The 24,548-nt window shown below is 35.9% G+C and overlaps 1 protein-coding gene across 6 annotated transcripts in view; it reads left to right on the top strand.

The window, feature by feature from the left end:
- DCDC2 (doublecortin domain containing 2) overlaps positions 1 to 22,157 on the top strand; it is a 43,989-nt gene extending 21,832 nt beyond the window's left edge. For 5 of the 6 annotated variants that reach the window (XM_039325446.1, XM_039325448.1, XM_039325445.1 and 2 more), the window contains 6 exons: positions 7,531 to 7,677; positions 9,537 to 9,591; positions 9,932 to 10,082; positions 16,664 to 16,764; positions 18,835 to 19,131; positions 19,990 to 22,157. In XM_039325446.1, coding sequence (XP_039181380.1) covers positions 7,531 to 7,677; positions 9,537 to 9,591; positions 9,932 to 10,082; positions 16,664 to 16,764; positions 18,835 to 19,131; positions 19,990 to 20,094 — 856 coding nt within the window. In that variant the 3' untranslated portion in view covers positions 20,095 to 22,157. The remainder of the gene's footprint in view (positions 1 to 7,530; positions 7,678 to 9,536; positions 9,592 to 9,931; positions 10,083 to 16,663; positions 16,765 to 18,834; positions 19,132 to 19,989) is intronic. The other variant, XM_039325450.1, reaches the window with a different exon arrangement.
- Positions 22,158 to 24,548: the final 2,391 nt, after the last annotated feature.

Below are 24,548 nucleotides of genomic sequence, written 5' to 3'. Positions count from 1 at the left end.
GCAAAATGTCTGTTGTCTTATATTTAAAAATCAATGCTTTAGCAACAAAAAGCTTACTAAACTCTAAGATATCAGAGATTTCAAACCAGGATTATTCTCCATTCTATAGTTTTTATATCGCTTCCTCCAAACATTAGATTTGTGAAGCTACTTTTATAGTTTCTGCTGTTGCCTTAGACTTTCCCTGCTCATATTTATAGGCTATTGCTTGTGAGAGACCAGACAAATCTCTCTAATTTGAGTAATGTCATTTCACTATGAACGGATTCAGCATGAAAGTGCTTTAAAATAGATTAAAATATATGATTTCTGTTAGCCTATGAACTGCATCTCCATATTAGATACAAATAGCCTTTTCTTGTTTCATTCACTACACAACACATTCCATTTCAAATACTAAAAATGTAGGAACAGGAATGTACAAACTACCTTTTCATATGGAGCTGGTTTCTCTCATAGGTAGTGGGGAAACTCATGAAACTGACACTTCATGATCATATTTGGCATGAAAAGATGATTAGAACTGTTCAAAGAGTATGCAGTATAAGAATGTGCAGGTACTTGTTTGGGGCATAAAAGTAGTATGTTACCATAATTGTTTTTTTTATACTCATCGTTATATGATGCTTTCATTTTCAGGAAAAAAAAAACCTTATGAGCAATTTGTAGGAATTGGACTAAATCAGATAGATTATACCTCTGGATTCAGTATAGCCTTTAGTTTGAGAAAATGATTGTGAAATGGACACAAATTTTCCAAATTTATATCAGTACGATACCTCAATTCATTTGGCATTTTTTTAGTACCACATAGAATAGGTCTCTTTAACATCCTGTTTATCTCATCCTCTTTTCATATCATGTTTGGGATGGAACTTATTACCCAAACTATTTATTTTGGTTTGTTTTACTGTATTTCTGCTTTTTCTGTTTGAAGTAGCTCAAATATTATAAAATATGTCTTTTGGGGGTTTGAGCATTTTTCTCATGAATAGAGTAAACTGAGGGAACACATTTATCCAACATTTGTTAAGAACAGTTTAGCCCTCTGTTATAATCCTCTTCTCCATTCTAGCCAAACAAGTTATATTTGACAAAGCTTAAAGTGATGTCATTTAATTAATAATTGACAATATTGATGATCGCTTTTCCTTGTGAATGCTTTCTACTACACTGCAGTCTTTCTGCTTTTTCGTTTGTATTTTACAATTTTGAGAGCTAAATTACTTTATTTCTGCAAGATTTATGATGTGATTCTCAGTTACTTATCTTTAATCTTAGAAACTGCTTTGGAGGGTATATTAGTTTTGGAAGTGCTGTATAGGATTATTGCATTTTAAGCAATTCTTAGGTAAGCTACTCTTAAGCAACTATTCAACACAAAGAATGAAAAACAAGTTCCAAATTGATAGTGCCTTCTATTGCTATTATTCTTTTTTTAGTGATAGTAACTGAAGGACATAAATTTCCAAATTACAGTTTTTTTTTTTTTTTTTTTAGAATTGCTAACTCAATCCAAATCACTCCCTTTGTTTGTGGGGAAATTGTCACAAATGACAAACCCATGATTCCGGGATGTGTGATGTTATAATTGCAAAGCTTGTTGCCAAGCACCCAAATTCCAATCGCATGACCACAGGGATGCTGCAATGGCCACAGCTATGAGCATCTGTCATTAGTAGCTCTCATTCAGTGCCACTGACTTGTGAGAAGCTGTCGGGAACATTGTAAATGAGGATCACGTGACTATGGCAGCCTGGCAGAGGTGCTGAACACACATGAAATGGCAAGAATTTTTTCAAAATTTCATTTTCATGGGAGTAATGGGTCCTAGCATTCTGCAAGTTAGCCCATTTGAAGTACCTTGGTTGATAAAATTGTGTCCTATGCTGCACCATTTTGCCCAGTTAAAGGTTTCAGACATAAGAGTTTTAGTAGTGTGTAGCTAAGAGATATTTCAACAGTGCATTGTGCTTATTTATTTGGTTTTCTTAGTTTTCTATAAATCAAGTTTTTGTATTTGATATCTTAAGAGAGCACACTAAAGCTACTAAAATTCATTACTGTTTAATAATTAACAGGTTAGTTACTGTGATTTATGGTAACTCCATTAGTCAAAATTCCAGTAAAGACCGTTAATTCTGATAAAGACAAAACTCTGTGTTAAATGAATGGGCAATTAATTTTTCAGCACAGCACAGCAACAATACTGTTTCTTTTCCTCTCTCAGTTATGCACTTCATTTATAGGATTAGTGATATTATTCCTTGTATATGAAAACAAATCCCCAATTCACAGTCATTTTTAACAACTCCTTAAGCTAAAGATAATAACAGAAAATTAATTGCTGTTAATCCCAATCTATAGTAGCACAAATAATTGAGCCCATCTAATTGAAATATATTAGATTTGAAAATGAAGACGGAAATCCACTTATTTTATTGGCAAATAAAAATTACACGAGCTAGGGTGTCAGACGAGGCAGTGTAGGAAAACAGGAGCATGGTGCTAAAAAAGGGATGGTTGATTTGCAGCCCATAATCTCTATGTTGCTTGTCAAGCCCTCCAGATTCAGTTTGCTGAAATCTAATAGAATTGTCAATTTTTGGCATGGATTTTTTCAATTTTAAAAGATAATGGGTGCACTAAGCTTTTGATAGTGCATTTTTTTCTTAAACCAAATGCTAAAATAATACAAAAGCAATAAAAAGGACCATTGGTGAGATTCAAATATATGAACAGTCGGTTCTTTGTGTGGATGCCGCTTCCGGAAGTCCATTCTGGGCTTGGGCAACAAAAAATTAGCTACCGGTTCTGCTGAAATGGTGCGAACTGGCTGAATCCCACCACTGAAAAGGACAGACATTTCTATTCTGACCTGTCAGTCAACATAATTGTATCACTATCATTGTGACCATAGAAGACTAAAATAAAACAGATTTTTTAAAAAGTGATCTCTGATTACAAAAATGTCATTTGCCAGTGGTCTAGGAACTGGGTGTCAAAATAGTGGCTATCAGAGACACATACAGTAATGCCAAAACTCTTTGTTTTTTTCTAAATACAGAGTCCTAGAGCAGTGGTTCTCAACCTTTCTAATGCCGTGACCCCATAATATAGTTCCCCATGTTGTGGTGACCCCCAACCACTTATACATCACCGGGTGCCAGGGGCTTGGCCAAAGAAAAGGGGGGAAAAATGGCGGACAGCCTTGTTTGGCGACCCCCGTGAAATGGTCGTTCGACCCCAAATGGGGTCCCGACCCACAGGTTGAGAACCACTGTCCTAGAGCTATCTGTCAAGCATATCTTTCACCTCTTCTGGCTTTCCTTAATGGTTTTTTTTAACTCATTAAAAAAAGGATAGAAACAATAGTAGGGAAAGATACAATACAATTATACTTGGCTTTCCCTCTCCAAATGACATTCTGTGAATAGCTTAGACGAATTGGACAATAAAAGCTGTACATAGAAGCACATTAAGGCTCATGTCATTATCTTTTTCATGAATTTTGAAAACCAGTGATAATCCCCATCTTAAACAGTTCTGCTGCACAGCTTTAGTTCATGGAAGACTAATTCTACATCATTGGTATGTTAGAATCACAGCACTGGAAAATTAGCTAAAAAAAAATTTTTTTTTAAATGAGGTACTGTGTATATGATAAATTCTGTCCATACAACATATTTTTGTTTTAGAATATCATGGTGAATTTCAGTCAGCAAGCACCATTATATATCTGAGACCCTCTACGATGAATATTTGTTTTGAATGTCAAAATGTTGTTCTGCTAAGTACATAATAGCTGAATAAGGTTATGAGAATTATGGAAAGCTCAAATATTTAATATTTGTGTTCCATTTAACAAATCTGCTACTAGGTAATCCATATAAATCTAGCAATTTATGTTGCTTTTAGTTTTAGCTTTATTTTATGTTTTTGAAAAGCTAAAACATTTTTCAATCTGAGAAGCATATGGAAAAATTTAAATATATCAAGGACCAATATGGAGATCTGTGGAAGAACTCCAGTCTGTGTACTTACCCTGAAACTGTGCTTGATCCTTAAATACTTGCATCTGCAGAAAATTTTAAGGGTTTGATTTGTATCTTTATAACTGAGTGTATATTTTGAACTACCTTATCAACATTTTGAATAATTTGGTAAATAAACTGGCCTAATGTCCCATCTAGTGGTTATTGTTAGCGGTGCAGATATGAATCTATTTCTCAAGCTATAGATCAGTGGTTCTCAACCTGTGGGTCGGGACTCCATTTGGGGTCGAACGACCATTTCACGGGGGTCGCCAAACAAGGCTGTCCGCCATTTTTTCCCCCCTTTTCTTTGGCCAGGCCCCTGGCACCTGGTGATGTATAAGTGGCTGGGGGTCACCACAACATGGGGAACTGTATTATGGGGTCGCGGCATTAGAAAGGTTGAGAACCACTGCTATAGGCATTCTATTAAATCTGTATTTTTTGTTAGCTATAATTTAGGTTGAGAGAGAGAATGTGTATGTGTGTGGTGGGGGTGTCTTCAAGTCAGTGTTGACTCCTGGTGACAAATCCCTGCAGTTTTCCTGGTAAGATTTCAGAAGTGGTTTTCCATTATCTGCTTTCTAGGGCTGAGAAAGAACGAGTGGCCCAAGGCCACCCAGTTGGCTTCATGCCTAAGGTGGGACTTGAACTCGCACTCTCCCAGTTTTCTAGCCTGATGCCTTTACCACAGCACCAAACTTGCTCTCAATTTAATTAATAGTAAAGTGCTAAAATCAAGGCTGCCTGTATACAGTACTAGTATTTTATGTACAGTAAAAAGCCGTGTTTTCTGGTGCTTCAACTTGAAAAAAAACCCCCAATGCTTATTAGTAACTTCAAGCCAGTTTCAAATCTATTATCCTGGCCAATGTATTTGAGAGACAGCTAGGAATAGTTTTAAATACTTCTCCATTGGACAGATTATTAACATCTAGTTTTGGTCTGCATCATAGCACAGATATGGCATTGGTCACTCTGATGAATGACCTGCTAGAGCTGGGGTGTCAAACTCGCAACATCACGTGACGTGTCACAACATATCGTGACTTTTTTTCCATTGCCGGCAATGGGGTGGACGTGGTTTCAGCATGATGCATCCGGCCCATAGGCCGGCAGTTTGACACCCCTGTGCTAGAGCACGATAGTAGTAACATGTACTCAGTTGTGCTCCTAAAAATTGTAGTGGCCAGGGTATCCTCTCTAGTGCCCTCATATTGGAGATACGAATTCAGCAGGAATCTTTGTTAGACGATATGTTCCTGACATAATCAAATGCTGAATATATTTCATGTATTTATAGTAAAACATTTCTCAAGAAAAACACGAAGGTAGAAACTTGCTTTTATTTAACCTATATCCAGAAGAGAGAGATGACAACAATTAAGTCTGAAGCATAGGTGAATTCCTTTGCCTCTTAAACATAGAGAGCCATTTAATTAACACTAGGACAGGTGGGAGTAACTGCGACAGTTATGTGAAGACTTTTCCCCTCATCCCCATCTCCCTCCCCCCTCCTACCTTTTGCAAACTGGATGAATTATGATAATGGCTCTGATAATAGATTGAAACTAAATTTAGAGTAGTATGAGGTTTGGGGTTGGGAGAGGTCTCAACCAATCTGAAGGGACTTTTCCTGTCAAACAAGAGGCTGAAGGTCAGATCTGCAGTTCAAGGAAGCTTCTATTCTTACCTTGAATGTTTTGGTCAGCATGGTAGTCAGGAATGCTCATTTCTATCTGCAGATAATTATTAGCTGTATCCCTTCTTTGTGGTTCCTGTTACCCATTTGATTACTGCTCCAGGTGGAAATGGCCTTGAAAAAGATTTGCAAACCAGAGGAGCGTGTATTATTTGTTTTGATTAAAGTGCATAGGTTTCCTGTGTCTTCCCAAGTTAAATTCAGTGTTTTTCTTACTACATTTAAATTTCTATATACAATTAGACCCCTTCAACTTAATAGAACATCTTCCTCTGTATGCTGCTACTTGAGCATCACATTCTGAGCATCAGAGCTAAAGTCTATGGCAGACGTGTCAAACAAAAGGCCTGGGGGCCGGATGCGGCCCGCAAAGTGGTTTCATGTGGCCCACGAAGCCATCCTGGAAACAGTGAGGGAACGGCCCCCGCTGCCTTGGCTCTCCCATGGAGAGGGAATGGGCCTCCCTCTCACTTTGCCCTTGTACCCATCATGAGCAATCTGGCTAAGGAGAGCAAGCACAGCCGCAGCAGCCTTGAGGAGGAGGTAAGTACAGCTGCACGCCCCCTTGGGGAAGTGGGGCTGGGCTTGATGCTGCAGGTGCTTGAGGGCCAGGCTGGGTGTTTGACTTCTGCTGCCCAGGGCTCTGGGCAGCCCATACCACCATCCAGCCCCCCCTGCATGGCCTGAGAGGAATAGTGTGGCTCCTCCAGTGGACCTTGCCTTGGCACTTGCCCTGGTCCCACCCCCTTCTGCCAGAGACCCTCAGATCTGTCCCAGTCCTGCCCAGGCCCTCACAGGCACCCTTGATACAAATGATGTAGAGCTGGCCACGCCCACCCAGTAGGCTACACCCACTCCATCCACGCCTACCCAGTAGGCTGCACCCACCCTGGCCACACCCATCCAGCCCCCCAAGGGCAACCGCAATGAAATTGAGTTTGACACCTCTGGTATGGAGATTCTTAATCATCCAGGTCATGGTTGTCCCAAACGTGCTTTTTCAAGAGACAACTGGACTTCCTTGTTTTTCTTTGAAGATGTTTCGTTTCTCATTCAAGAAGCTTCTTCTGCTGTTATAGTTTCTTGCAAATGGCATCTTGGGAAGAAGTCCTCCTAGTGTCAACTCGGGCTAGGATTTTGTTGGTGGCAGTTCCTCTATTTCCAATCCCCCCCCCCAGTTTATTTGCTCAATCATTACATTGAAATGATTTAAGAAATTGTGAAAAAATATTTTTATTCTTTAGTTTTTTCCTCCATAGTATTTATATCTTAATTACTCACAGCGATAACAGATGATTTTGTGTTTTTAATGTTCCTGGCTACTGTTCTTTTACAGCAATTTTGTGACATTTGCTTGATTTTAGATTGTGTTATGTTACTACATTATTCTAAGTTGTTTATTCTTGACATTGTTATTGGCTCTGTGAGGCAAGCAAACTTTTCATACTGGCTGTATGCAGAATACAAATTTACTTTTCATTTTTGCTATGGAGCAATAGTAGACAATTTTAGTGAATACTGCTGATGATCATAGCCTTGTAAACATGGCTTTGGAGATGTATAAGGCCAGTTTTCTACAAAGTAGAGCACATTCATGAGAACTTTTCTTATACAAATTTCTTTATGTATAGTTTATATTTTTTCCTGTGATGAGACTCAAGATTTGTTTTCTGAAATAAAGTTCATAATCTGTTATGAGATTTATTAGGTGTTTGTTGGTTGGTAGTACAATTCAACTGTTAGAGAACATATTTACTAAAAGGTTATTATGGTACTATTATGTCTCTTTTACAGGCTTTACACTTTAGATGGAAAACCTGTGGAAAGCGGGCTGGATTTGGAAAATGGACAATTTTATGTAGCAGTTGGCAGAGATAAGTTTAAGAAATTGCCATATAATGAACTATTGTTCAGCAAGTCCACGGTGAAGAGATCTTATGGGTATGTAAATGTGTTTTTGCCCTTGTTTTATTGGTGAACAAAAATTCTGGTATTCGTACTTGATATTAACCTGGTTAATTACCATAGTATTAATAATTCTGAGTCCTTAACAACAAAGAGATATCACCAGAGTGGTCACAACTGAGATTCTGCTGACTCTAGATTTCTATGGATATATGAAGGAACAGCTGGTATAGTGACTGATACTCTTTGTTCACTTGATTGCCTAATTCATGTAGTAAGGAAGCATTTATACCTGGCAATGTTTGAGATTACATACAACTACATTTTTTAGGCTGAACCTTTAAAGCCATGGTATAACACAAAAAAGCTTGTGTAATATTCCTTTGCAGATTATATAAGATTACATAGGATGAATAATTCCTTGTGAATGCTGTTTCCAGCCATTTTGCAGAGGTTGAGTTAGGCTAACAGCATTTTACCTGGTTCTCTCTCTCCCTCTCCCCCTCCCTACACATACACACGCGCGCGCGCGCACACACACACACATACACAAACGAGAGAGAGAGAGAGAGAGAGAGAGAGAGAGAGAGAGAGAGAGAGAGAGAGAGAGAGAGAGAGAGAAGCACACACACAGAGAGAGAGAGAGAGAGAGAGAGAGAGAGAGAGAGAGAAGCAGGCACTAATAATACTTGTTTGTTTCTCATGCTACCAGTGCATAGATAACTATAATTAGTGAAATAGTTAAATGTTGTAATATTTAATAAGATTTTTTATTTATGAAAATAAGTGTTGCCCCAACACATTACAACTCTAGATGGCTTGTAAAATCTATAGTAACAATATATAAAACATCACAAAAACTTCAAAAGTCCAGAAAACAACAATAATTTAGAAAAAACAGAACATCATACAAGTGGTCTATTACCCAGTTTAACCCAGAGTCTGGGAACAGAGCCAGATTTTAAGGGCTCATTTAAATAGGACCCAGTAGAGAGAGATGAACAAATCTCAGGGGGAATGGTGTTCCAGAGGACAAGCATAATGATAGAAAACTCCTGCTTCCAAGTGAAGTTGTTTGCTCAATTACACCCAAAGTAAGCCGAATCTGTCAGATTGTGTGAGATAAATAGAAACTATAAGAGACAAGCAGTCCATGGATAAACAGGTCCTTTTCTATGAGGGTTATTATACATGGAAGCTTACTGGCAAACAATGCAGCTCAAAGAGCAGATGTGTCATATGGGCAGGTAGTGTTCAGTTCAGTTCATAGTTCAGTCATGAAATGATCAGTTCTGAGGGTCTATGGATTTGTCAAAGGACTTTTCAGTCATGGCAGTTGCATACCGGTCTTGAGGAAAGAAGTACAATCACATTCAGGAACAAAGATGAAACTGTTCCAGGTTTAGGAGGTCCAAACAGCCACTGTATCTAATCAGAATTGAACCAAAATCAGTTCCTCCCTATCCAGACCTATTCAACCTCTAAACATTGGGACAAGATTTTATCAGAATCAGCTGACTGATTCAGGACTGAGCTATATAGTTGGGACTTATTAACATACTGATGATATCAGATCCTAGGTCAACATATGACCTAACCCTGTGGTCTGATATATATGTTAAATAGGAAGGACAAGAGCATCAGGCTCTGAAATACCATCCATAGGAGGACTTCCTGGCTTGATCTTTCCATCCAGCCAACACCAACTGGACCCCACCTCAGAAAAATTAGGAGAATTCTTGCAACTTTGCGCATCATTTTTGGATATGCTATAATATTTATTACAGAAACTACAGCAAAATATACCACATCATAATTTTGTTTCTATACATTTTAGCAATAGTTGGGTGTTTTAGTGTACAAATAAATAAACATTTATGTATTTGTTTTTGTAGCTCAAAGGCATCGTCGCTACCACCTATTGGTGGATCTGGAAAGTCAAAGGGGAGTGTAAGTATCAAGTATAATACGGGTTTCGTGATTTACTGTGTTTAATCCAATCAGAAAAAAATTGTATTTCCTTTATAGATTCACTCATAGATATATTTTGAGACATGGCAAGGAAGCACATAGACAGGGATTAGGCTTGACCTTTTTGTTTGCTTGGAATTTCTGTAGCTGTTAACAAGTTGCCTTTTTCATAGTAAATCTAAAGTACAACGGTGTTAAAATTGCAATTTAGGAATGATTATATTAAGGACCTTTATACACATACATTTGAAGTTTATATTTAATAACACTTTTTCAGGTTTCCGCAAATAAATTATCTGTTTTCCCTCTATCATATTAGTCAAAATCTACTGACACAGGAGATACATTGTCTTCTCCTCAACCTCCAAAGAGAAAGGAAAAGATTGGACACAATCAAGAGTTTAAAAAACCTACAAAATCAAAAGAAGATGCAAACATTATAACCAAATCTTACATTTTTCCTGTTAATGGTAAGTACATAAAATTAGGGTACCATTTATTTTGTATTTGATAGATTTGTTTTATATATGGTCTTTATTTTGTTCAATAAAGGCTTCTTTTTTCTCACATCAAGAACAACTCAGTAAAATGAATAGGGCTGAGAGAGAGTAACTGGCCCCAAACCACCCAACTAGTTTCTACACCTAAGGGAGGATTAAAACTCACAGTCACCTTGGTTTTATTCCTGCACCTTGTTGCCAGACACATTACAAATATAATTAAGTAAGTATGTAATAATGAACATTAAAAGTAGCTGTCACAAAAATCCCAATTTGCTATTTCTGAATTTGTATGCTTTATTTATTCAAATCCATTCAGTTAATGAGATAAGAAACGTAAATAAAGAAGACTCATCGATATTAGCAAGACTGCTGCTCATTAGTAGTGAGTCATGCTACTCAATTACATTACTACAGTGGAAAGAGTTTTGACCATTTTATTAATCAATCATAATATAGTCGATTATACTGGATTATATAAATGAAGTAAGAAAACAGAGTTCATATATCAACATTTAATGACAGGGGTTTGCATCATTTAAGTTCTATTTTCCTCATAATGCGAACGTACAAGTGCACAACTTGGTGATGAGAACTTCGTGATACGTGGCTTAAAGTAAACAACTAAGGTCAATAGCAAACTAGAAAGACTGGATTGATAATATGATTTTTCAGAACTATTGTAGGTATCCTACCTGTAGACTTCAGAATCAAACACAAGGAACTTCCATTCTTTCCTACAATCAGGGAAACGAGGAAAAAATAAAAGGTAAGCAAGGAAGCATTGTAGTCCGGGGAATTCTGGCTTTAAATTGGGTCTTCTAAATCTAAATCATGGCCCCAAAACGATCTCTGAGATTTGTAGAACAAAGCAACACGCAAGATTACAGTGTGTTTTTATGTGCTCCTTCAGAATATGTGGTATGCTGTCTCATTTTTTAGAGAGTACAGTCTGAGAGACCTTGTTCTAACAAAAGCTCAGAGCTCTGTATGGGGTAGACGGTGGGGAACTCAGTTTCTTTTCTTATTGAAAAATAGATATGGAGCCAAACATTGCTAACTCATTATTTCTTATAGAGGCAAAGCCAAGGCACATGGCACATGGTTGCAGAACAAATTAGAAACCATAAATCAAGTTTTGTTCAATTCTCCATGGATGGGTGAGTATTAATTTATTATATTTATTATTACATGACCTAGGTTTATATCCCTGGGAAGGGTGGGGAAATTTGATTGTGAGAGATGAAATAAAAAAAATACTCAGATAAGTATACCTTTTCAGTCACTTGTTCAATAATCATACATTTACAATTCTGTTATAACTACTATGCATTATGTAGCACTATTTCTCTTGTCTTTCCACAGACAATGGCAGCCACCGAACACTCCCAGCAGCTTAAGTATTTCCCACAAGAACTTCCACAGATTGAAAAAAAAAAAAAAAAAAAAAAAAAAAAAAAGGGATTAGCAGCTGTTCCTTTCTGAAGTTGCTATCTTTGTCCTGAGACTCTTGGGCCTTTCACAGATGGAAATGTAACAGGTGCAGTTATAGTCAGAAAAAAATATATGATGGAAATATCTGCATCTGTTACTTGGCTATCTTTTCATGGGCCCTCCATGAATGAATGCATTGTATGTCATTAATATTTTTCAATAAAAGTTGTGACTCTTTCAGCTATGGCTCTGTTCTTGTACTTGTACTGTTAGCAGATATGGGTCCCTCCCACTTGGTGCTCATTTCAGATATTTCTAAATAGATTCTTTAGCATGAGAATTTACCTCCATTTTGATCATCTTACTATTAAGAATGTCACAAGAGAAATGTTTGTACATTTTTGTGGGTGTTTCAGTGATGCTGTTATAAAATTATGCTTAGTGTATTAAGTTCAGCCTGTTGGCAGAAAGTTAGACTCTAGATGTCATAAATTAACAGATTAATAAAAGTATTACATTGACAAAGTTTCCTTTCTATCTGGTTCTGGCTGTTTGTGGTGAAGTGTGGTTATAATCCTACCCACCCTCATAGAGCTTTTCATGAAGGGATATTAAATTTGCTTTGTGCTATATATGCATGCTAGATTCTGTGACGTCATTACTTTTTTCTTTCCACTAGTACATTTAGCACTTGTCAAGCAAGGGTAAAGTGGCATCATTGCAAACAAGATCATGATTGAAGAAGTGGCATAGAACCCTTTGTCAGGACAGGTAGTCCTTGTTCAAGGACCACTTGTTCAGCAATGTCTGAAGTTATTGAACAATGGATCTTTGTGGTTACAGCTGTTATAGCATCTCCACAGTCACATGATTGCAGTTTGGGTGCTTAGCAATGAGCTTGCAACATTTCATAACAACATGATCACCATTTGTGATATTTGCTGCCAGCTTTCAACACGCAAAGTCAATGGGGAAGCTGGAAAGATGTTGCAAGCAGCAATCACATGACCGCGGAATACTGCAACCGTGAAGGAGTCACCTAATGATAGCACCGGGGAGTGCTGCAACTGCTGTCCAATGGCACAGTCATATGGCATCATGCTTTATGACAGTGTTGCTCAGTGATAGGGTTGTCTATCCCAAATACTATCGTTAAGCAAGGACTAACTAGCAAGTGATGTAAGTTCTAATAGTGTTCCCATATTTTCCTGTTATTACTATTAGCAGTGGGATGTGTTATACCTTCATTTTCATCTCACATACGTTTTGTTAAATAAGTGTCATCTTCTTTTGCAAGAAGTTTTGTACCCCAAAATAACTTGGCTTGAACTGCTTTTTGTATAGAAAACTGTCCCATTTTCGTGATAAATGTATAATTCTCATAGGATATTTTTTTAAAAAAATATTTAGAGCAATGACAATTTCTCTACCTCTCTTTGTGTCTTTGTGTTCTGTTGTAGAGAATAGGATAGAATCTTTTCTCTATTTCTTTTAAATATCTATTAGAGCTAATGAAAAATATGTTCTTTAAAAAAAATAAGATAGCATGTGGTAAATTACACTGATTTTTTCTTTTGAAGTTATATTAATTCTCCTGCTTACTTACTGAACTTAAAGCTTTTGTAAATGTCCCTGATTTACATAAAATATTCAGGGGAAACAAGCTATTATTACCAAGATTATTTTCTCCCTAATGCTGAACTTCAAATTTGAAATTCATTAAATGGTTCTAAGTATTATTTATCATTTGTGTGCAATACATTTTTTATTGTTAGCCCTGCTTAAGAAATAAGCTTATGCAAGGAACATTAATTTTCTAGATGTAATTAAAGTATATTGATTTCTTATTAATTCTTTGAAACTCTAATTAATGTGTTATTTAATATTTCCTTTTATCACAATACATCAGTTTCTTTCAAACTGAATGCAGGAGCTGAGTGTCATAAAAGAAGAAATATTTTTCAGTAGATAGAAGAATTCACGGTGTTTTCACAAATTATTGGACTTCTGGGGAAGAAATGGTAGACTGATTATTGTGGTGGGTTGAAGAGCCTGCTAGTAGACTGGCTGTTCAATAATTCCTCTCCAGACAAGGAGAAGACTTGAGATTACCTATAAGTGATCCAAACAGTTGCTCCTCAACCCCTTCATTGGGGGTTGAGAGCTCTGGAAGATGAGGGAATAACCATCATGCCCAAACCGCAGTTGGCATCTCTGAAAGGACACTACGTTTGCATATTTCCTTTTCTAAACATTTTTCATAAATTGGTTGTTGACTTCTTTTCAACTGTTAGGAACCCAAATGTCATGGGTTTGCCTTCTGTGTAGAACTATTTTGGCTCTGCAAGCAGAAACAGTTACCTCTAAAGAATGAAATTATTGGGAATGATCAATTAGTGTAGACCAGTATTTCTCAGCCGTGGCAACTTGAAAACATGTGGACTGTATGGCTAGTTGGGGAATTCTGGGAGCCTAAGTCTACATATCTTCAAATTGCCAAGATTGAGAAACATTGCTGCAGACAGATACTTCATTTTCAAATGTCTTTCTCAGCAGACTCACTGCCTATTAACACCTCAGATTTATTAATATTATAAAAAGTAGTGGCAATTATAACTTTGTGTGTGTGATGTGTAATGATTTGGTTCATTGGTCTTCGTACTTAAAATTTAATATCCATCAATGCCATTCATAAGATAGATGAACATAGCACACAGATTTAAAACTTTAGTTTCAATCTCCCATAGCCAGGCAGGGAATTTTGGGAATGATAGTATCCATTAAAGCATACTTTGCATTGGAAGCATCTTATATGAGCTGTATGAATTGCTGATAGATGGCATGTATTGCTTAATTGCTTTATAATTTAGTTTATGTTTAGCTATACTTATTTTCATTGATGTTTTTAAACCTTGCAATACTGTGACCCCCTAAAACGACAGAATGAATTTGTGCAACACCACCTTATGAATAAAAGTAATGATTTAATTGGGGTAAGAACTGATTAAGAAATATACTTTTAATAATTAGATTTTAGTCCATGCATTCAGCTAAACAGTGATTGATCTTTAAAAATTATAAAGATAAAACTGCCACTAGGAATAAATGAAAAATGTTACAGGAGAAAAATGATATTAAAGGTGGGGCTTGAAAAAAACTGCTAGACGGTAACTTGCTTTTTGCACTCTTTTCTCCCAGTGCAGCCACAGTAAGATGCCAGTTATAACCTGTTTTTCTTTGTTTTCCAGCCTTGTGCTGTCTGCTTCTAACATTCTCTATCCATTCTTGCAATTTCCTCCTTGTTGTAATCTCACTTCTACTTTGTTCCCCTTTGTTGTAATTTCCTTTGTAGACTGAGCTTCAGATCAATGTTCAGAGCTTTACACAGAAACTTTGTGCCCTCCATGTGTTATTCCTTTGAAAAATGGTATATGTTAAAAAACATAAATGGTATTTAAGTTCCATATGGGTTCTTGAAGCTGATGGGCCATTTTGCATTCAACTTGCTATTGAATGCAAAGCAACATGCAACTTCCTGCTCAGAAAGAACATGTGAAAAAAACTCTTTCGGGTGATCACCCATCTATTATCTTGATGCGCTGTTTGAGAAATAATGCTTTAAAAGTATACTTTGGTGCAAAGTAAAAATTATCAAACATATGATACAATAAAGTAAAACAAATAAATAAGCAGGGACATCATAGCATGCCACTTAAATAAAACACCAAAAAAATGTCTTCAGCTCGATAGTGCAGAGGCCTAACTGAATTTTTCACCCAGTAGCCAAATATTTCCCTAAAGAGAGCTGTGCAGTCACTTTGTGCTAGAATCGGTACAAGTAGTCCTCAACTTACAACCGTAATTGGGACTGGATTTGTTACAATCCCATTGTAAGTCATTATGGTCATAAGTTGAGGCACCATGTAACTGAAAGTAATATTCCGGTTTTTTTTTGGCAGTCATTAAACACAACAGTTATTAATTGAACCCACTCATTTGAATGACCATTTTTTTTTGCCAGAAACTGACCAAAACCATGAACCACAGCCATGTGACTGCAGAACAGTGACTGGTCATAAAGCTGACCCCCTGATTTGCAGTTATGTGACTGCATGAGGGCTGGTGCAACCATTTATGACAGTTGGCGTACTTTAACGGTTGTATAGCACCCCTTCTGTGGTTGTTGTAACTTTGAATGATCATAAGTAGAGAACTATTTATACACAACTACTGAAAAAAGCCTCTCCTGTGTCCATGTTCAGTTTCAAAAACAAGGGGTGGATTTTATCAGCTTTTAAGGAGCTCAAAATATATTTATCTTTGCTTCTACTTTCTAAATGTATATTAGATCAGTTATAATTTTCTTCTCACTCAAGCTTACCAATATTAAAATATTTTTCTAGCTTTTCTATTTTTCAGAGAACATGTAGTATTGATAATTTAATTAATAAATTACATAATGAAATACCATTTTTATTTCTAGTAAATCCAAACATTGTTTTCAAGTAGTTCAACAGTAGATTTGCTGGCAGTTATTGTATTCAGATGGTTATAGTGGGCTACCAGTTGTTCATTCATTTAGTCATTCTGAATGGACATCTTTTCACTAGGATGACCTTACAGTAAGTGCTTCTTTGAGTTCTCTAAATCAGGGGTAGTCAACCTTGGCTCTTTTATGACTCGTGGACTTCAACTCCCAGAATTCCTGGGCTGGCTCTAAATTAATGCTTGTGTCATCAGTGATGTTATTCTATCCACTTTGTCTTCCTGAGGCTTTATTGATTGCATAAATAAAGCAAACCTAAGGAAAACCTCAAGGGTCATTTTTAATATGTATAAGTGACACAGATATGGAGTTTCTCCACAGGTAAGTCTTTATATCGATAAAACTGTTAATACTTATCTGTGTGTTATTTTCATAAATGTTATATACTGTATATGTTTGGAAAAAACAATTTTGAAGAAGAAACAGCTTCAAGTAACTTTTTCATTAGTAATGATGGTTAGTAACAATGGTTATAATGCAAAAAAGATAACCAGTGAGATATCATTTAGATGCAGTGCTATCATTTCACCACACAGTGTCACAAAATTGACTCTGCTTCTTTCCACTCCAGATGATGGTGTTTACAAAGCTGGAAAAAAGCGATCTGAAATGCGAGGGGCAGCAGAAGTCCAGGAAGATGAAGACACTCAAACTGAGGTCCCAGTTGACCAGGTAATCTCAAAAGTTTGGATAAATGCCAGCAATTTAAATGTTTGCACTTTCACATTGATATTGCATGCTTTGGATGTGTACTAATGTGATGTTCTAGGAAGTTCTGGGAACTTTAATGCAGGGAATGCAGAAGACAAAATATAGCTTTTAAAAGAACCACTTTTTGATGTAGCATTAGAAGAAGAAATCTGATTTTTTTTTCTTTTGGCAGATTTATGTAGCAGAAGAGCAAGCAGAGCTGAGGGACAGAGTTAAGTGCAACATCAGCTTAGAGTTATTACATTCCCACAAGTGATCCATGCCTAGCTCCCCCCCCCCCCCCGAGTTCTGTTGACTCTTATCTGGCTCCATCTTAATGGATTTTTCTGATCCTTTACACTTAAATTAATGTTAAGTTGCAGCATAGAAGATTTATTTAAGTTGATGACATGCTTAGCTCTGTCCTGCAGCTCTGCCCGCTCTTCTCCTACAATTTATCAGTCTCCATAGGTAATTTAGCCCTTCTTCTGGGTAGCTTTGGACAGTTTAAATTTGATTACTTGTTTTTTTTTTTTTTTTTACATAAAAGGTACAGCAAGTTTGCAGAATTGAAAACTGAGCTTTCCCTCTTAAATCAGTAATAAGGCATTCTACATATCATTTCAGTGTTAAGAATGCATTAGCCACTACTGAAAAAGTCAGGATGCAGATACCAATTTATTATAGTATCGGTGGGCAACTGGACATAAGATAGCAATAATGCCCACTATTGTTTTGAAAGATGGTTATATTTGCTAAGGAACAGAGTCATATCATTGGAGTGGGTATGTTACCCAAATCAATCCCCCGCTAAACATATACATTTTATCTTCTGTTTGTTTATGAGTTTTCCTATATATTTCCTTTTGGCTGAAAATGTAATGTCATCTGTATATCTCAAAACGTGTCCCTGCTTCCTGTTTTGATTCAACTGACATATCTTCCAATTCTGCTATATTTATAGTATGTTTGTTATATATTTTAAATAGATATGTCTATTTCAATATTTTCCCTATTCTGAACTAATCAGTATTCCCAAATTCATTTTATACTGTACATATTATATTGTTCTTTGTAAAAGTTCTTCAAAAAATAGGTGTTCTAGCAGATGTATTGTAGTCTATTATATATTCTAACATGATCTACACCAGGGGTGTCAAACTTGCAACGTCATGTGACGTATCACGATGTAGTGTGACTTTTTTTCCCATTGCCGGCAATGGGGTGGGTGCGGTTTTGCCTTGACGCATCTGGCCTGCGGGCTGGCAGTTTGACACCCCCTGATCTACACAGTCAGAAAACTAGTGTAGCTGACAAAACAAAGATAATATCTTTTTATTTTGTTTTATTCATTATCCACTTTTGGCCTGAAACTTCACTGTTTGTTTGGTATTTCATTTTGTAAATTTGGTATATTCTTTTTGTAAATTTTTTAAGCAAATGTTTGTGACATGAGGAATTAGTGCCGATTAAATAATTTGCTTTTTTTTCTTACATGTTTAGGTTTTCCAATCTCCAGGCCGCAGGGTCTTGTTTCATATTTGTTGATACAAAATTTCTAATACTTTAACTGGCCCTCTGCCACTTTAAACAATTCAGTGGGTGTTTTCTTTTACTTGATAATTGATTTGACCTATTGTCTGACATTTCACATTTCACAGTTCTAATGGAATTGATTTATGAATATATTCTTTCTCTGCAAATATTTATGTTATTTAACACCCTGTTGGTAAAGGATCTGTAAGGTCCTTCTGACATTTCTTAAGTTTTTTTTATTCATCTATGATTACTGTTGAACATTTTTGTGCTGGTTGTAAGTTTTCCTTGATTGCTTTAATCTTCTTTAAAAAACCCTCTCACTTCCCTTTTCTTTATATTCCACTATTTGTTGACATTTTTGACTGATTTTTTTCTTAATGTTGGAAGTCCAGATTCAATTTTGGCAGTTTAATACTATATCCTGCAATGTGTATACTATAATGCTTTTACTTTTTGTTTTCATAATTCTCTCTGGATTATTTCAATTAAAAGTTTTTTTCCTGTATTCATCAGCGACCAGCAGAAACTGTGGATGAGGAAGAAAATGAAGCACCAGAACATAAAGCTTTAAACCAAAGAGAATATGCAACAATGAATGGGGAAAATGGGGAGGCTATTAATGGAAAGGAGGAAGGCAAAGAGAAACAGAATGACCATTATGAAGATGAATTACAAGGGCAGAACCTTGACCAAGCAGGACAAGAGTCTAATGACCACATGCATGGTAACACAAATGAAGAAAATGGTGAGGAAATGGATCCCAGTAGTCATCCAGAAGAAACAAAAGAAGGTATTGATGATCAAATCCAGGTAACATGTCTTTGTCTTTTATGTACCTGTGTGAAAATGCTTCCATTTGTCTGCTATAGCAATAGGTTAGTCTGCAATCAATCTACATTATCCTTGGTATTGCAGTTTTAGGGAAACTGTTCTCATTGTGGATGATTCTACTGGTATTTTCATAAGGGATGCTGAATCCAGTAACAAAAGAATGTTGGATATTATCTGCAAAACACCTCTATGCATTCTGATCAAAGTTTTACACTAGAATTGATAACACTGTCTTTCAAATAATGCACTTAATGCATTTGCTAAACTGAGTGTGTTTGCTTTATGTGAAACCACAGAAACATACATCCACAAAAGTATTGATATCTGTGAAGCATCATATACTTTATCTTTCAGAATGTCTGATACCAGTCAAAAACAGATGCTGCTTAGTCACCATGATGGATTTTCCCAGAATAATCTGTAGGAAGTTATGTTAAATAGGATGAGTTTGTTTTTTTCTAACCATATAATTAACTTAATCCTCAGTTGTCCCATTTCCTTTTATTTCTGCAAGATAACTAAGAATGCAAACCTATTCATTTTTACTATTATTTTTTACTAGCAAGAAAAATTATTTTTCTGATCATCCATATATATATATATTGTGGATTAGTTGCTTTATCACTAGACACTATGTTTGTTGTGATCTAATTAAGCTAATCCATACATATAGAGAAGGGTTAGAACTTTGATAAGCAAAAGCAATTGGCATGCTCAGTGATGACTTCCAACTTGCAGAATTCAGAGCTTCTTTATCACTATGAATACAGATACACACTAAATATTACTTTATGACACAAATATGTCAAATTCAAATGTGTTTTTTCTCTCTTCTAGGTTGATTCCAATTATGAAAAAGTCCCAGCTCCAAGAGTCACCATCACCAGTCCACAAGAAAGTGAGAAAAATGAACAAACCAGTGACTATGCAGCAGTAGCATAGGGATATTTTAGAAGATGTATGTTCTCAGAAAATGAAGAATTTTATGTTTGGAACAAAGGGCATCATCTTCTGCATTTGATTAATTTATAATATAATAATATGATGGAACTTTTTACCCATTAAGGCTTGACATGAAAATAGTATTCAGACATACATCGTTAAAGGGATGTTTATTAAAAGGAAATTTAAATTGTAAATGCTGACATGGGATACAAAATTTAAGGTAATATATTAATGAATAGGGTCATTATGGAAGATGAAATATTGAAACATTAGCCCTAGGTAAGTTCACAAGAAAGAGATTAAAAAAAAAACAGGTGAATGAGCTAAATCATATTTTTGTGTTTTTTTAAAAGACTTTAAACATTTTTAAGGTGATTTAATCTCTATTTATATAAGCTGCAGTGTATTTAAAGAATTTATATTACTGTTAGAGGTATGACTCTTTGTGATAAGGTGAATGTGGGTAGGAAATTTCAGTAGTAAAGACTACATTAGACTTGATCCATAACTTTAACCGACCTCTGCTATATTTAAGGGCTTTTCCTATTAGACTCATTTTATATTTACATGTGTATCTTCTCTCCCCACTGAAAGGAATGGGAAACCACTGCCTATATAAGATATATCATATATTGATTGAAACCATGCCTGGAATGAATTGCTGAATTGACAGAATGTGGTCACAAGACAGAGAATGTTTATTAGGTCAATTAACTATAGAAATCCCACTGCATGCACATTAATTGACATATCTTATATCCAGTTACATTATAGTGAATGTTGATGGTTGGATCCAGACTGTTTTTATGCAAGTAAACACATTCATAAGTTCATCCAACATTATTTTGTTCTGTGCATGTTATGCTAGTTTAAGTTTAAGATTCCTCCAAGTCAAAAGATTCCTCCAATTGTTCCCACAAGGAACAATTCTGAATAATCACGGCAAGTTGCTATATAAACTTACCATTTATGTCCACTTTTTTAAACCCAGGACACATAACCAATCACAATATTATGGCTTGGTAATTATTTTTTTAAAAACCCATTATTTCAAAAATTAACTCCAACTTGCAAATCATGTTCCCTTTGGCTTAAAGTTCATTTCATGAAAAACTGATATTTTCAAATACTGAAAAAATATTGATGGTTTGTATATAGCTCCATTTATGCTGGATTCACAGACTCCAGAAAGAGGGTTAGTATTAAACTGTCATGGGAATTAATGCTCACTAGGGTCATATGTTTGTTTTATGTGAGATTGTAACCTACTACTTCTAAATTTTGCTAATAGCCCTTGTTGAAGCCATTTTAATTATATAAGTTGCATCTTTATTTTAAGTTGATATGTTTAGCTTGTTTTTTTTATAAATAGTTGGACCCAGCTTAAAATATCTTGGGTTGCTAATACTTTGTTGTTATTGTTATATATGAATATCTGAACATGCTTTAATATGTAATCCTGAGACTGACCTACAGACAACTAGTCTGAATCTTGCTATCTTGCCTATTCTAATAGCAGTATCCATATTTATGCTATAGTTAGCCATTGACATTAGCTAACTATGCACACAGCATAGTTAGCTAATGTCATTTTAGTCAGAAAGAATGTAACTCAATTCAAAATGTGTCCCTTCCAGTTCAATGAGTGTTCCTAGAAATTAATTTATCTCTAAACTGATGTGACACTGAATAAATGCTGTCTGTAAATCCTCAACCCTCCGTTTTCAGTGATAGAAGTAATAGAGATTGTTTTGTGGCCACCAAACACATTTTTTCATTATATACTGATGTTTCAAATATGGTTAATTGACCTTTGAAAATAATTCTTTTCCTGTCAGATTCTGGATTTATTTTGGTACTAATTTTGAAACTGGTTTGGTTGTTTGTACATAAGATGAATAAATGGATGCAGCTTATTAAAACATCAATATTTTTTAAAATATATTTTAAAGAAAATATACTTTTGGAAGCATACACACATATATATAAATAAATACTATATTGTAAGATTTGTCAAACATGTTTAATGAAAGCATTAAAAATAAAATTATATGCCCTGATTCTAGTTGATGCCTTTTTCTAGTATCTCTGGTAGTTTCCTTTCCCAGAGGAATTTCAAATGTGATGATTAATTGAAAAGAAAGATTTAGTAAAAGCAATCATTTTTGTCCCGCAAAATGGTATAATCAGTTAAATAATAAAGTAAAAATATTTGCTACAAGAAACAAGGCGAACCTTTCACTAGATTAGCTTATTAAATACTACTTTTTTTGTGGAATAACAACCATCTACAGATACCTACTTACCGCTGTATTCATTTTTGTTTGCTTGCTTTATTTATTTATAAAACCTTTAAACCACCTCAATATTAAAATTGGTGGTTCACAAAGAATAACAGCAACAAGCCAATGCAACAATAGATAACAATAATATCAAAATTACATTAATAATATAATTATAAATCAAGGTATTTGCCATTAATTATTCCTGTCAGTCCCAAAGGTCTTCTGGAACAATCATGTTTTTGATAGTTTTCTAAAAGGCAAGCTATTCCATAGAAGGAGAGCTCCACTTGGAGTTCCTGTCTTTGGGTTCCCTTCTGCCATATTTTTCAGTAGGGCTGGGAAGACAGAAAGTAGTTTCATAGATACCCAGATGCCTGAGACATTTGGGCCTTTATATAAATAATACATTGAACTATATTCAGAAACAAACTGTTATCTTATGCAGTTACCAAAACAATGGTTTTACCTGACAGTAAGGAAACTGGGCCTTAAGTATACAGGTCACTGCGTTCTGCATCATTTGAAGTTTCTGAATGCCCTTCATTGCAGCTATCCCAATAAGTGAAGGGTGAAACAGAGCTGGACCTTGGCTCCCCTTCAACAACTGCAGTGTCTAAATTCTATAATAGCAGCCCTAACTAAAAGAGAATTTCATCTCCTCCTCCACCTGCAAATTCAAAGACGGACATCTTGCTCTGCTGCTTTATGCAGACAATGCTGCCATCTTTTCACTTCCTCAGGTTACCCTTAGAAGTCTGGGTCTTGGTGGACTTTTGTAGGGAGAAAAAGCTCACAATTAACTACCCTAAAACCCCAAATCAAGATATTCTCAAGGGGACTTAGATGCTGAAAAGATTGATGACACGGTGATAACAATAAGTTCCTGCCTTTCATTATCTTGGTGTTGTATTCCAGGCCTCTGGAGCCTGGTAGAAACAAAGTTGTCTCTGACGAAGCTAATAACAGCACCAAGGCAATATTCGGCTGGTTTTTTCCTCACTCTAGGGGCAATAAGGATACTGTTTAAAGTCAAACCTAGTTTGCAGATGCTTTACAGTTTGCAAGTCTGCATCTATAGTACCTTTAAATGCCTAGAGATTGTCCACTCCCAAGTTTTTGTGCACTGCTTTCAGATCCCATGTTGTGACTTAAATGCTCTGGTTTGTGTGATATCAGGAATGGTTCTCCTTGAGGAAAGAATACTCATTTGTTACCTGTCATAGTTCTTAAAAGTTTACTAACTGTTCACTGACCCTCTTAATTTTGACAACTCTGCTTCATAACAGAAGATAACTCTTTTGAACAACTTGTTTTTCTGTGTTTCTGTGGTCTCTGTCCTCCCAGCTTCTGTTGTTTTTAAGTTTAGAGAAAACCCAGTGCAGAAATTCAGCAGTATGTTTATGATACAGCAAGGCAGATGGACTTAAAGATTATGGGCAATTCTTACAGGCAAGTGCCACACCTGACCCACTTGCTCCTGTTAAGCATTTATTCCGTCTTACATCTGTTTCACATCACAGAACATCTTGCCTCGTCCATTTCAACATATTCCCTATAATGATATTGGAGAATAGATGCCAGAAAATCCTTGTAGAGAGGCTCTGATCTTGTGATTTTATATAAACCTGAAAACCTTGCCCTTTTTCATGTCTTCTATAACACCATTCATTCTACCTTCATAACATCCCTCATTCATAAAACTGATATCTCATTCACAGGTAGAGGTTGTATACAAACCTCTGGCAGTATCAAAACTCACTTACAAAAACTGGTTAAGTTCTTATCTATCCTTTTCTTTTTTTTAGGCTTTTCTTCTGTTTTAGTCTTTACCTGTATTGTAGTTTCGTTGCACTTTACAGGTAGTCCTTGACTTACAATAGTTCGTTTAGTGTCCGTCCAAAGTTACAACGGCACTGAAAAAAGTGACATATTTTTTATTACCCATAACCATCCTGTTACCAAAATTCAGATGCTTGGCAACTGGTTCATATTTATGACCATTGCAGGGTCCCAAAGTCATGCGATCCCCTTTTGCAACCTTCTGACAAGCAAAGTCAATGGGGAAGCCAGATTCAGTTAACAACTGGGTTACTATCTTATCAAAATGCAGTGATTCAACTGTGGCAAGAAAGGTCTAAAATGGGCCAAAATTCGCTTAACAAAGGT

The sequence above is a fragment of the Crotalus tigris genome, unplaced genomic scaffold (genome assembly GCF_016545835.1).
Source record: "Crotalus tigris isolate CLP2741 ecotype Arizona unplaced genomic scaffold, ASM1654583v1 scf7180000024337.5909745, whole genome shotgun sequence".
In the NCBI taxonomy this organism is placed as follows: Eukaryota; Metazoa; Chordata; class Lepidosauria; order Squamata; family Viperidae; genus Crotalus; species Crotalus tigris.
Note: the sequence above shows the minus strand (reverse complement) of the source record. Positions and strands in the feature narration are given on the sequence as shown.